This window comes from Maniola hyperantus, chromosome 13, assembly GCF_902806685.2.
Source record: "Maniola hyperantus chromosome 13, iAphHyp1.2, whole genome shotgun sequence".
In the NCBI taxonomy this organism is placed as follows: domain Eukaryota; kingdom Metazoa; phylum Arthropoda; class Insecta; order Lepidoptera; family Nymphalidae; genus Maniola; species Maniola hyperantus.
Window position 1 is genome coordinate 7,013,770 of NC_048548.1, and position 14,716 is coordinate 7,028,485.

At 35.1% G+C, this 14,716-nt stretch overlaps 2 protein-coding genes across 2 annotated transcripts; one reads left to right on the forward strand and one right to left on the reverse strand.

Annotated features, from left to right (window-relative positions):
- Positions 1–1,450: 1,450 nt before the first annotated feature.
- On the reverse strand, positions 1,451–3,523 carry mRpS7 (mitochondrial ribosomal protein S7). The gene is made up of 4 exons (XM_034975125.2): positions 3,350–3,523; positions 3,020–3,214; positions 2,453–2,687; positions 1,451–2,311 (listed from the first exon to the last, which is right to left on the reverse strand). Exons 1-4 carry the CDS (start codon positions 3,415–3,417, stop codon positions 2,093–2,095), a joined length of 717 nt encoding a protein of 238 aa, XP_034831016.1. The 5' UTR covers positions 3,418–3,523; the 3' UTR covers positions 1,451–2,092.
- A 1,917-nt stretch (positions 3,524–5,440) lies between these two features.
- Polr1F (RNA polymerase I subunit F) lies at positions 5,441–13,801 on the forward strand. The gene is made up of 4 exons (XM_034974934.2): positions 5,441–5,722; positions 9,792–9,983; positions 13,062–13,211; positions 13,405–13,801. Exons 1-4 carry the CDS (start codon positions 5,544–5,546, stop codon positions 13,739–13,741), a joined length of 858 nt encoding a protein of 285 aa, XP_034830825.1. The 5' UTR covers positions 5,441–5,543; the 3' UTR covers positions 13,742–13,801.
- Positions 13,802–14,716: the final 915 nt, after the last annotated feature.

Genomic DNA, 14,716 nt, shown 5'->3' on the forward strand with positions numbered 1-14,716 from the left:
TAATTAAATTCACACATTTACCTACGTCAATTATGGATTTTTGATAAAAGATAATAAACCGAGCACCTACGCTGTTCAGATTGCCATATGGCCTTATTATTATTAACAAAACAAATAAATATCTATGTATAGTAATTTTAATATGTACCTACATACCTACTTAATATGCAACCATTTGCAAATCGATGCAACGATGAATTTTCAATCAGAAAGTATATAGCTCTTAAGTGCTCTTGAGTGTATCACATTAAAACAATAAAAAACAAATAACTCTAGGTACGTATGAGCCCTGATTCTACTAAAAAAAGTATGGCTTTGCTGTTTATTGTTCGTAGAATTTTTATTTGATATAACATTTACGTTAGACTTGGGACAGGTCCCATGGGCAGCACAAATCGAAGCTCAGCTAGGGGCTTGGCTCTACTAGAAATCTCATAACTTTTTCACAAAGGCATTATAATATGAACTTGTGAGTCTTGGCAACCAAATTTACATGAACTGTTTTTGGTGGGATTCATGTTTTACCGATGTATGCAATATGCACATATTTCAATTTTCAATAGTCTTTCTTACCTTCGCTTCTTACTGCATTGTTCTCTTAACATTGAAGACCACGGTGATAAGTCTTCTAAGAATATTTCCCACTTTCCTCTGAGGCCTTATAGTGTAACTTTTAAAGATAACATACCTCTATACTGCAGAAAAGTTTTCTGCCCCTTTCCCATCCATATTAAATGACAGATTTACGCACTGTTAACTTTAACTTGAAAGCTTACACTAGGGCTGTTGTTTGCTGCGTGAATGGCATCGTAGATCATGTAGATCCTTGAGAATCTTGTCAAACCATTCATAAAAGAATACCTCACTTTGTTCTTCTAAGTATGGCTAGCTTGTTCCGCTGTCAAAACGAATCATGTGATCCTGGGTTCGAATCAGGTCAGACCACAAAAAGTTACTGTGGCTTTCTGTAAAAATATTTTCGCAAGCACTTCCAAAGTTGGAAGCTGTCCCGTAATTAGGGCCTGCCACTTGGTTATAATACTTACATTGAAATTAACTTCAGAGCTGAAATAAAAAGCTGTGAAATTGTCACGGCATATGCAACAAAAGCGAAGGTTCTTACGCATTGTTGTCGTACCGGGAAATATTTAAATTAAGGTTTTTGTTTTTAAATTACATGTAAGTTATACGTACTAACATAGTTTTAAGTCTTTAAATATTACTACTATTTACCATACCATACCATACCATATGGACCACGGTCTGAAATAAAGAAATTTTATTTTATTTATTTATTTTTATTGTTGACTCGTATTCTGTCTTGTTCAGTCATATTAGCTGCCCAGCCAGGGAGTGTTTCATCACTGCGTTCGTTCAATTCACTTTAGCGGGTTAGGTCCCCATCACTAATGTCCATTAAGAAGCTTTGCTTCAAGAATAAAATTCGAAATTGTTTAAATAACATTACTTTTATTTTATCGTTCAAACTGTTGTGAGTGATATTCATTCATATTAAATGAATTATATAAACGGCTAAACTCACCCGAATAAAACGCACAGTGGGCAGATTCGAAATACGTCAGGCATATCACAAACTTTGAAAAAATTCGCATGTGTTTAGCCATTTATATATTGTTTTTATTAGTTTCATTTTTATGACCAGATGCAAGAATTTTTTCAGCACTTTTAAATTGTCAAAGGGATTGCACCATGCACGTTTATATTAGTATATATAGTATTCTTATAAATAAACTTGGGATATTTTTCTGAGCATTTCTTTATTATACTTTTCTTATTTCGATTTTCGAGACGAGATAAGTGAAAAAAAATGTATAGCAAGATTGCTAATGCTCGGTATTATAATGGCATACATATTTAAAACAAAGATCAGTAGACTAATTACCAGTACCAATATAACAAGATCTGAGATTTAATCAGAAGTAGATAAAAGTGCAATCATTTTGACAAAATAAATGTGGTAGGAGAGTTCCGGACCCTGATCATGACTTATGACTTATAACAAATATTTTTATTACTTATAAAAGAAATATCTACTGATTATTTAGGCCTAACTTTATTTATTCTACACTAACTACTGCCACCTGTAATGAGCGTATGCTCTGTTGGCTTCACATTGTCTATGGAGGTCTTGTTTTCTCTTCACAACTTTGCCTGTGTTGTTTGCTGCATCAAGGAGTTCCCAAGCAAATTGCTCTGGGAAATGTATGGTCCTTTCCTTGTCATTTGCAGCCTCCAAAAGCCATTTTATGGCCAAAAATAGAGATCTCTTTTCTGTTATAGGGCCAGGAACCTACAATTAATGTATAAGTAGCATTTAATATTAAAAACTGATTTTTATTTATTATATAACATATTATAACAGAGATATTCCATCATAATAAATTATGAGAAAAATCTTTCTATGGTTTTGTAAGTGTAGTTAGGTTTTTACCTGGTATGTAATGCCACCTCTTTTAATTGGAAGAAGTTGAAGTAATGGTCTACAATTTTCAATTGCTTTGTGTAATATATCCTTAGGATTCAGTATTACTTTTGCCTTTTCCTCAACTGTAGATGCAAGATGATATCTCTCTATTTGGATTCTCTTAACATTTTCAAAGGCTTTCTCAACTATTTCACGAGCTAGCTTTTTATTACCCATTTTCATTACATGATTGATAACTTTGCTAAAATGATATATATTATTACAAAATGATTACCTATTTTATAATATACTAAAATATAAATATCTCCTATAAAACTGTACTCAAATAACAAATGTAATGTTAGTAATATAACAAAAAATATTGGAAGGAAATCTCTGCACCTATATGAAAGGTATTACTATTACCCAGATTAAAAAATTATGTTAGATCCGCAGATGTAGACTGAGTTTGTTGTAATTTAAATATAAATAAATATTTGCTATTTAATACTTAATTCTTATTAAAAACTTGGTTTATCTAGGCTTTTACAACTAAAAATTCCCTAACACTATTGTAATAACATGCCGCCTTACTTCACAAGTGGATCATAGTACACTGAAGAAGTCTCGCTGACACCAGGCGGCTTTACTGGAGCCGCAGCTAACTTACTTAGCTCACTACTCTCAATCAGTTTCGCTTGTTCTTCTTTCCTGAATATGGGGTTATGGAAGTAGTCAGGAAAACTTGTGGGTCCAGAATAGAGTCTACATTGCAGGAATGTCGGACGACTGCAAAAAATACATACCTAGTTTAAAATCATTTTTAAATCATTTTTAAATAACCATAAATTTTACATAACCATTAAATAATAACAACAATTGACAGGTTATGATTTATGATTATTGCGAAAAGTAGGTACTAACAAACTTAAATTCGCCGCTTGCAACACACTATAAGTAACACCGCTTAGTTTATATCTTAAGCTATTCATTATTAACCACTTCAATTAAATATATAATTAATTTAGAATTGTTTATATTTTCTTTTTCAATCGCTTTCGGTTTCTTAGTACAATACTTTTTACCAAAGAGTATATAATCACCACAGACCAATAACATATAGTACTCACTACGTTTTACTTTATACCACAGAGATCACTAAATAAATCATTCATCCAAGGATCACTATCACAGAGTACATTATCACTATATAGGTACTAGTCTTTCATTGGTCACCAGTCGCCACAGATCACTAAATTGAATGAGGAAGTTTCAGAGCGAACGTTCCATAAAATTTTCATAGATGGCGCTGTGTACTGCACCCACTAAAATCGAAAAATAATAGGTACCGTAAAACGGGGTGAATAGGTACGAAATCTAACTTCGCATTGAAATTTACGGATGTTTTGGTACAAATTATGATGCTTTAACTGTTTGTAAGCATCTCCGGTTGTAAGAATTCTAAGGAAACATCCAAAAAATATAAAATAATGATAAATTACTGGTATATTTTAATCAAAATATATGCTGTCCCTATTTATACTTGATCCGGGGTGTAACGGAATGGCAAAGGGGTGAATAGGGAAAAAAGGTTAGGGTTGTCAAACACAAGTTAGCTCTATCCTCTAATATTACAAAACTAGCTTATGCTCGCGACTTCGTCCGACACAAATTTCAAACCCCTATTTCAACCCCTTAGGGGTTGAGTTTTCAAAAATCCTTTCTTAGCGGATGCCTATGTCTTAATAGTTATCTTCATAGCAAATGTTATTATACATGGCATAGTAGGTATCAAATCTTTAAAAAAAAGCAACCGCCGAGTTTCTTGCTGGTTGCTGGCATGCCGAATTAGTGGTTTGACGATTCAAAAATAAATAAATAAAATATTTTTTATTTAATTAAACTGTTACAAGTAGGTAGTGTAGTTACCTATACTTGTAAAAGTTTAATTGAATAAAAAATATTTTTATTTATTTATTTATTTATCAATATTAAACAGTAGAATGCCATTTAACTAAATTTTACTAGTCGACTACACAAGAAGGAAGAATTTTTTTTAACAATTTAATTAAATATTTAAAGTGACAGCCCTGTCCCTATATAAACCTTACTGTTCCTATTTAACCTTGATTCGTTCCAATTCAGTAAGTATAGCGTTCCTATCCACCCCTTTCCCGTACCTATAATCCCCATGGCAAAGCCAAAACCACTTGGTTTCCAATTTTTTCTTTTTTACAGAAAAATATGTAACATTTAGACAAATCTGCTTTTGTGACGCCTCTTAGATAAATGTTTAATGATTTCTAATAGTTTTTCTACTGTTTTATTCTCGTACTGCGTCAAAGTAAACAAAGTTTTGAGACCTACGGCTTAGCGTGTTTTGAACAACGTTTTTGCAATGACGCTTTCGTTATTTTAATGTCAATTTGTCTCTGGTTCAGTGATGCCAAATAAAAGATCAAATATTCTACTATAGGGAAAAACAATGCTACCAAAATTCTAAGCTGTTTTAGGTATTATTTTTACGTTCAAATCTCATTCCCAGTTTTGTCCCTATTCACACCCCGGTTCCTATTCACCCCGTTTTACGGTACCTATATCTATATGATTTAGCCAGAATGTCAGCATTTTCGTTGCCAACTATTCCAGCATGCTCTGGTACCTAGCGTAGAACCACCCGGTATTGGGCCAGGGTGTCTCTGCAGTTTTCAACCAGTCTTGAGTTAACAACCTCAGAGGACAGAGCTGAAAGAGCTGCCTGGCTGTCCGTATGTTTTATTGACGTTGTTATTGTGCAGGATGTTTAACGTACAAATTATTATAGCGTATACCTTCGCTCGGAAATTATTTTTCGTTTTTAGTGGGTGCAGTAAACAGCGCCATCTATGAAAATTTTATGGAACGTTTGCCCTGAAACTTCCTCATTAATGATATGGTAATCTCCGGTTATAGGAGTAATAGTGTTCTGTGATGGTAATCTCTAATCTGTGCTGTCAATGGTGTCAGACACTGTCAAGTGTCAAAATTGTATATAATTAATGTAGGTACTGTATGGGGTACTATAATTTTTCAAATGTTTCAAAATATATATATTAGTTTGCGAATATAAAATATAAATATGTCAACTATTATTAAATTTGATATTAAAGAGCTTAGAAAATTAGCAAATGATAAAAATTCATGTGTGGTGGAGAAAAGAGTCACCCAAAACCTAGCGTTACAACCTTGGTGTCTTGGTAATCTTAATGTGTCTATAAAAAATTTACTAGACTATAAAATAGGAAAATTTGATAAAGAGTAAGTATTTCTTTTTTTTTTAAATATTACAATAAAACTTAAAGCTAGCCTTATCTTATTACTATATAAATCATGACCGCGTGGAATGGTGCCAAGAATACTGGCTGCATTTCCGCGCTGGACAGCCAGGCTGATCCGTTGCGCAAAAAATGAGCCAGCCCTTCTGTCACCAGATGAGGCTATTAATCGCGGTGAAATGTCTCGTAAAAAATTTTTAGCACTGAGACTCCATGGCCCCAGGGTCTCCACGGCAAACGGCACAAAAATGTAACTCTATAAGAGAGGCATACTTGCGCCGCTTGCCGTTTTCAGCTGTTTCTGCTGCGGCTCCCGGTCTTGATGCTGTCTTCCTGATATGACACGGGGCCAATGTGTCAACGCAAGTTGCGTCCCACATTAGCGCCCGTCCCCGTTCCCAGGGAACCAGCGTCAATCCATCAGGTCTCTAAGTCAAAGTCAAAGTCAAATGATTTATTCAAAATAGGTAATAATTTACGCTTATTGATGGTCTGGTATGGTGTTAGATTTGTAAGATATAGTGGTGATAATTATAACGCAAACTTAAAACTAAAGCTACGAGGGTTACAAACGCGCCCAGGTCTGAGAAGAGCCCACAACAAACTCAGCCGGGTATTCTTTTTATTATCACCACTTTACAAAATTATTGAAACTTATTAGAACTATCACAAAGTCGTTAAGCAACTCATTCCCAAGCTTGCTTATCATTTAAATAATCCTTTACATTGTAATAGGATTTTTCAATTAGTTAACGTTTTATGAACACTTTGAACTTGTTGAGAGACATCTCCAATATGTCTTCTGGAAGCTTATTATAGAAACGTATGGAATTACGAGCAAATGAATTGCTAACTTTACTGAGCCTAGAGGCGGGCATTACAAGTTTATTCTTATTTCTAGTATTTATATTATGACAGTCACTTTTTTTTTTAATTTATTTATGTTTTTATGTACGTACAGTAAATTTTCAAAAAAATATTGATTATGCACTGTCATAATGTTAACTTCCCTAAATTTAGTTCTCAGCGACTCTCGTGGCCCCATACTGTATATGGCTCGAACAGCCCTTTCTGCAGCACAAAAATAGAATTAATATCAGCAGCATTACCCCATAATAATATACCATATGACATAATGCTCTTGTCTCTTGCCATCATCCCGACTAATCCCTGCCGGCTCAATGAGCGCAGGAATATTTATGGTGGCAAGAGCTCTTTTAATTGTATCGTTAAGAGAGCCATGCCTAAACAGCCTACCAGAGCTCCTTTGGCAAGAGAGTCCGTGGATTCCAAATTTATCAACCTCTTTTCCACACGGACATCTGTGCTGATGGCACAGTGGTGTTCCCAATCTGAGACCTAGAGCCACACGAAAACTTTCGTTATCTAAAAGTGTGCCGAGATTTTTTGATGGCAAGGCATGCAGCCAATACCCAGATTCCTTTTCGGATAATGGTAGAAGCCTGGCACGATCTCTGTCACTTGTAAGATTTTGAACCAAATTCGTATATGTCAGTTGAACCAATGGCAAATCCCAAAGTTTTTGTGTAGTACGTTCCTTCGGGATGTCGACATTGGGACATCTGACCTTCCAACTCTCTAGGGCCTCTGTGGCATAGGTCAATGATGAATTGGATTTGAGAATTTGAGAACTAAGCTCTTTTATACTATGCACAGAGGACAGAAAAGCCGGAAGAGCTACACTGGAAATTTTCCTCACGCCGATGCCACCGTACTTGACCGGTAAAGTTGCTTGGTTCCAGGAGTGCTCATCAAAAGTTAAAGGAGAATGGGCGGTTTCGTCCCCAGTGGTGTATCAAGTTGTGATATATGTCATTTCAAAGGTCGTGATAATAGCTTCATTTTATTGTATGACACCAACAATGAGTTGCGTGCAGGGAAAGAATTAGGAAGCATTTAATTTCAGTAATCCAGTGAAAGTCTGAATAAAATAAAAATATCTTTTATTCAATTAAACTCTTGCAAGTACTTTTGAATCGTCATATGCATTTACCACTGGCTCGGAATGCCTTTCCCACCGAGAAGAATCAGCAAGAAACTCGGCGGTTGCTCTTTTAAAGATTTGATATATGTACAATATTATGCCATAATTATATAAAAAAAGTAATTGCAGTCCCGCTAAAACAGTTTTATACGTTTTTACATTTATTACGTTTTTTTTAACAAAGAAATTATTACTTTTAGTTTGGCTTATATTTGGGTGCTAGCATACCGTGCGGTGCGTACCTATTCGTACGGTGCCGGGGCGGGCTGGTGGGGGACGGCGTCGGCGGCGTGTTGTTACTTGTCCCTGTAGTCGGTTACTAACGCGGCGCGCATACGCACACACATTTTGCTATTTCGGATCCAGACTTTTTTTTTGACCTCTGCACGTTTAAAAGACTTGAGTTTCTACTTATACTTTGATTGTGGCTAGTTTTTATGGACCAATTGCAGGAGGATTGGATACATTGTTAAGATGGCAAAACTTGTAAATCATTGTGTTAGATGTGGCCGTTCCCTGGCTTGACAGCGAGAAAGCCACCGACTCAGTAGACAAGATTTAGAGGCAAGACCTGGATTTGCAGAATATGTATTGGATCATTTACGTATACAACAAGTAAGTTAATATTTTATTTTACAATGCACTTTGCACTTTTATTTGTAAAATACCTACGTACATTATACGTAGGTATTTCGTACGTATATTATACGTAGGTATTTCACAAATAAAAGTGCAAAGTGATATGTGCTTTGACATTGTAAAATAAAATATGAACTTACTTGTTGTATACGTAACTGATCCATACATATTCTGCAAATCCAGGTCTTGCCTCTAAATCTTGTCTACTGAGCCGGTGGCGTTCTCGCTGTCAAGCCAGGGAACGGCTACATCTAACACAATGTGGATGATAACAATGATTCACAAGTTCTGCCATCTTTACAACGTATCCAATCCTCCTGCAATCAGTACCCTTATTATAAATGCGAAAGTGTGTTTGTTTGTTGGTTTGTCCTTCAATCGCGTCGCAACGGTGCACTGGATTGACGTGATTTTTTGCATGGGTATAGATAAAGACCTGGAGAGTGACATAGGCTACTTTTATCCCGGAAAATCAAAGAGTTCCCACGGGATTTTTAAAAAACCTAATTTCACGCGGACGAAGTTGCGGGAATCAGCTAGTTGGTCCATAAAAACTAGCCACAAGCATAGTGTAAGTAGAAACTCAAGTCCTTTAAACGTGCAGAGGTCAAAAATACAAAAAAAAAAGTATGGATCCGAAAGAGCAAAATGTGTGTGCGTATACGCGCCGCGTTAGTAACCGACTACAGGGAAAGTCACAACAAGTAACAACACGCTCCGACGCCGTCCCCCACCAGCCCGCCCCGGCACCGTACGAATAAGTACGCACCGCACGGTATGCTAGCACCCAAATATAGGCCAAACTAAAAGTAATATATTCTTGGTTTAAAAAAACGTAATAAATGTAAAAACGTATAACACTGTTTTAGCGGGACTGCAATTACTTTTTATATCGATAATTATGGCATAATATTGTATATCAAATCTTTAAAAAAGCAACCGCCGAGTTTCTTGCTGATTCTTCTTGGTGGGAAAGGCATTCCGAGCCAGTGGTAGATGCATATGACGATTTAAAAGTACTTGTAAGAGTTTAAATGAATAAAAGATAGTTTTATTTTATTCAGACTTTCATTGGATTAATGAAATTAAATGCTTCCTAATTCTTTCCCTGCACGCAACTCATTGTTGGTGTCATACAATAAAATGAAGCTATTATCATGACCTTTGAAATGACATATATCACAACTTGATACACTCTGGGGACGCAACTCATACAAAAGTGCCCATTCTCCTTTAGAATTTCTTGTATTTCTATTTAGTAATTATAATTTTAAGTATTTCTTGTCATAAATCTCAAATGGAAACCTTAACCAACAATTGAATGATGGAAGTGTCTAGCCGACCGACCGGAGGAAGGCTTTGGTTGTGTAATGTGTTTTTCTATAAATTCGGTTGGATATTTTTTCAGATTCAACGGCATTCTCTTGAGCTACAAAAATCTTAGAGTTTTACAAAATGTAGGTGCAATACGGAATGACAATGCAGATGTACACTTTCAAGTGCAGGCAGATTATTTTATTTTCCAGCCCCATGTGGGTGCAACATTAAAAGGAATAGTTAATAAAAAAAGCTTTACACACCTTGGTATCCTTGTTCACAGGTAAATAAAAAAATACCTTTATGTTAAATTAAAATCATATGTAATAATATTACTAAATTAAAATATATAAATCTTAAGGGTTTCCGAGACGGTCAAGCACATAGATTTGTGCTTGAGCCAAGCATGTTGACATGTACAATGTTTGCTTGATGCTTGAGTTAAGCATTCACGTGCTTGACAGTGATTGATGCGGTTTCATATTTTAGTTTGTCTGTTTGCCAACTCAAGCTGTTTGATGGTGCATCAAGTTGCTTGAACAAGCAAAAAAAAACTACAGTCTGCGACAGGTGGAGTTAGCAATCGGGGTAGGAGGCGGGGGGACGCCCTGCACGACCGCACGTCACTCTCGCCCGCACCTGGTTAGTGCGGGTAATTAAACTTTTACAAGTAGATGAATCATCAAATGCATCTACCACTGGTTCAGAATGCCTTTCCTACCGAGAAGAACCAGCAAGAAACTCAGTGGTTTCTGTTTTGAAAGATTTAATTTACAATATTATGCCATATTGTATAAATAAGTAATTGCAGCCCTGCGCATTGCTGGAATGAGCTGCAGGTGAAATTCACGCACTTTTATCATTTACATAATCTTCGATTATCGATGATCTTCGATGATGCTTTTTCCAGGAGCATACTTTTAATAGATTTTTTAATTTGTGTAAAGGCCAAAATAAATTGTGGAATTTTGTTATAAAAGGTTATACCCATTCCCGCAAATGACTTTGGCTTTCCTTAGGCAGAGCATAGGAGTCTCAAGCTTGTTATGGTTTCTAGATTGCCTATCAAGAATCACCAATTTTTTTGTAACTTAGAATTTTCTTTCTATGAAAAATTGTTGTTGTAAATATATTGGCTATTGTAAATATAGAGGCTACTGTCAGTTTACCTATTTCCTTAAATTTGTCTCGAAGCAAATTGTGTGGTTTTAAATTATATATGAACGTATTGCCCTTTTTTGTACAAGTAAAATTTGTCTAATATTGTTACCCCATATCAAGATTCCATAAGACGTGATACTATAAAAATAAGCAGCAAAATATAACATTTTTGCTGTGTCCACGTCAGTTAACTGTCAAATTTTTCTAACAGCGTAAGCAACAGAGCTCAGTTTGCCAGCAAGAGTTGATATATGGGTGCCCCATTGAAGCTTTGCATCTAAGGTTAACCCCAGAAATACGGTAGTCTCTTCTATTTTCAATATATCATTATTTATCTTTAAATTAATGTTACTTGTGTTCTTAATATTAGGCGATGCAAATTCAACACTTAGTTTTTTTAGCATTAAAAGCAAATTATTTACAGTGAACCAGTGAGTAATAGAGAGTATTTCTATCAACTTTGAAAATCAATGATGTATTGTCAGCAAATAGTACAATATCGCAAGTATTTTGGACAAAATATGGCAAATCGTTTATGTATACCCAGAACATGAAAGGACCTAGAATAGCCTTGCCTAGGTGAGCCTTGAGGAACACCCATTAGTGAGGTTGATACAGATGACTTCACATTATTCACAGTTCACACATACTGTTTGAATATGATCACTATTTACACATTGGCACCGACCCCAAAAAATATTATTATGGAACTATATTAACTCTTGTATACATAATATATTCGGTAATAAATTAAATTATTTTTCAATTTTTAGTGTTTGTGTAACGAAGTCGGTTTTTATTTTTTTGTAAAAAAAAATTATTTCTCAATTTTTAGTGGCCCCATGGAATTATGCTATGACTGGTTAAAAATCTACTGTTTACTAAGCTATTACACTGATCGCGAGCAATTTACTCTTATCCGTTGAGGAGTTCCAGTATCTATCTTCGAAGATGTTCATCAGATCTTCACCAAATTGAAATGGGACCAACTTTGAAGTATACGCTTTCAAACAAAAAAAGAATTTTCAAAATCGGTCCAGGCGTTTTCGAGTAATCGGGGAACATACATAAAAAAAAAAAAAAAAAAAGATTCCGACGAATTGAGAACCTCCTCCTTTTTTTGAAGTCGGTTAAAAATATCAATTCACTATCAGAAATTCTAAAATCCCCACGATTTAGGACTTTAGTACTTTGCAGCATCAGGATTGAGAAGTTAGGATCCGTAGTTCAATGATGTAGCCTATGCTTGGTACCTAAATTAATTTTGCATCATCCGCAGTTACTGAAACATTATAGTTTAGGAGTGCTGTACCCTACATCATCAGGGTTGAGGAGTTGGGACTTGAAGTCTGAGAATAAAGTCATTGCTTGGTACCTACAATATGAATTCACTATGAACACTTCCTGAATCTTGATAACTCAGGCGGGCAGTAACCCTGCAGCATCAGGATTAAGGAGTTGAATCCAGAATTTTTTATGTGACCACCACGAAAACTTTTTTTGTTGATTATAAAAAAAAAATTTGCAAATCGGTCTAGAAACCTCGAAAAAGTCGTTGTAGAAAAAAGAACCACCTCCTTTTTGACAGTCGGTTAAAACCGATGACCTTGAAATATTTACGGAACAATCTTTAAAATATCCCCTTTCTAACAAAAAAAAGAATGAATGAAATCGGACTACGCGTTAATGAATTACAACTCAGTATACATTGTAACTTTCATCCCCTCTCCTACGGGAACCATGCTGAATTTCGGGATAAAAAGTATCCTATATTCTTCCTCATAGTATGACCTCAAATCGTACCAAGTTTCATTGGAATCCATTCAGTAGTTTCAGCGTGATGCGCGGCCGTGATACAGACAGACAGACAGACAGACAAAAATGAAAAAAATTACAGTTTTGGGTTCAGTATCGATTATAGAGTGCCCTCGAAAAAAAATTTTCAAAATATCTTCAATGTACAGAATTTGACCTGTTACAGTTTTATTATAAGTATTGATTGATTCATTGGATATAATTAAAACTCAACTAGGTTCACTGGTTCCTTTTTACTATTAGGTAGTATTTTTATTTTGTAATTTTAATGGCCCAAAATATAGGCTAGTTTCATTTGAATTTTTTTATTTAAAAAAGAGTGCTATTTTTATTCACATGGTTTGTAAAAACATAATAATAAAACTCTGTAATAATTAACTTTTAGAGTATTTAATGTAGTAATCCCAAGACCTACTGAGGAGCCTGATGATTGGATAGGATCCACAGTTGAAGAAGGCCAAGAAGTAATGTTTCAAATTGTTGTACTCGACCTATATGGAGCCTTGCCATATATCAGAGGAAAATTGGACAAACGGTAACAATTTTATAGTACCTACTAGTTAAATTTCTCAAAATTTTTTAGAAGTTTTTTCATCTCTCAGAAAATTAAAGACTTCCCACAGGATTTTAAAAACTTAAAACCACGCGGGCGAAACCGCGGGCATCATTCTAGAATCTAGTATTATAAAAATACCTTTATAATATTGCTATAATATCTTTATTCCTAGGTGGTTGAATATTGAAGCTAATGGAGCTGACGAAACAATAGAAATGAAATCAGCGAGACCAATCAACGTTACTTATGTGAATTTTGACAAAACAAAACCAACCCAAAAGCAATACAAGGACTTGACACATTCTTCATCAAAAAGGAAAAAAAGTTCGACTAATATAGCAAAGAATTCTTGCGATGGTCAGCCTACTAATCTTGAATGTGAAAATTTACCTGAGAAAATAAAGAAAAAAAGACAAAGTAAAGTGGTAGAGTCTGAACCAAAAAAAGCAGACAAAATTCCCAAGGTCTCAAAAAAATGGATGATCATTAAGTGTAATAATACTTTATAAATAATTTATGTACCGTAGTAGTAAACCGATATTATTTTAAAAAACTACATTATTTTACAATCTTGTTTTTTATTTATAAATAGGTACCTACTAAGTTCTTATACAAGGTGCTGGATAAAATGTCCTTATTATCCGAGCAATCTCAGGTTATGACCGATATACTATGATGTATAGGCACAAAAAATACAATGAGCCTGATAGCGTGATTGATACCCGTATCTCTCGTAGTTTTTTAGGGTTCCGAACCTCAAAAGGAAAAACTGAACCCTTATAGGATCACTTTGTTGTCTGTCTGTCTGTCTGTCCGTCTGTCCGTCTGTCTGTTAAGAAACCTACAGGGTACTTCCCGTTGACCTAGAATCATGAAATTTGGCAGGTAGGTAGATCTTATAGCTGACATTTGGGGAAAAATCTGAAAACCGTGAATTTAGGGTTAGATCACACAAAAAAAATTGTGGTCATGAACTAATAATTAGTATTTTTAATTTTTGAACTAAGATAACTATATCAAGTGGGGTATCATATTATGAAAGGTCTTCACCTGTGCATTCTAAAACAGATTTATTTTTATGCATCATAGTTTTTGAATTATCGTGCAAAATACGACTGTACTACGGAACCCTCAGTGCGCGAGTCTGACTCGCACTTGGCCGGTTTTTAATTCTTTAAGATCTCATATCTTAAAGAATTTGCTTAAAAATCTATTAGGTGTCAACCCTGTAGACAGCTCCTTGGTACTTGTGAACTCTTGATACTTTCTATTATGATCTAGTCAATCTCGAGACGCCTAGAGTAGCTATGTAATGTAGTTATTTACAGTGAAACAGTAGGTCGATTTCGTAAAACCTGCATCAATCATTATTACAATATCAATTGTTGTGATTGGCTGAGTTTTTGCGATTCTTGTTGCTACAATGTCACGATCGCAATCACCTCAGTGGCCCTACCGCGGTTGTTTGACAGCTACAATGTCAC

What these genes read in the sequence shown, in the direction of transcription:
- mRpS7 (XM_034975125.2), bottom strand. Translation starts at nt 3,417, where the DNA reads ATGAATAGCTTAAGATATAAACTAAGCGGTGTTACTTATAGTGTGTTG. An exon ending in CAAGCGGCGAATTTAAGTTT is followed by an intron (nt 3,215 to 3,349) that starts GTTAGTACCTAC and finishes TATTTTTTGCAG; the next exon opens with TCGTCCGACATTCCTGCAAT. An exon ending in GAGGTGGCATTACATACCAG is followed by an intron (nt 2,312 to 2,452) that starts GTAAAAACCTAA and finishes CATTAATTGTAG; the next exon opens with GTTCCTGGCCCTATAACAGA.
- Polr1F (XM_034974934.2), top strand. Translation starts at nt 5,544, where the DNA reads ATGTCAACTATTATTAAATTTGATATTAAAGAGCTTAGAAAATTAGCA. An exon ending in ATAGGAAAATTTGATAAAGA is followed by an intron (nt 5,723 to 9,791) that starts GTAAGTATTTCT and finishes ATATTTTTTCAG; the next exon opens with ATTCAACGGCATTCTCTTGA. An exon ending in AGAGGAAAATTGGACAAACG is followed by an intron (nt 13,212 to 13,404) that starts GTAACAATTTTA and finishes CTTTATTCCTAG; the next exon opens with GTGGTTGAATATTGAAGCTA.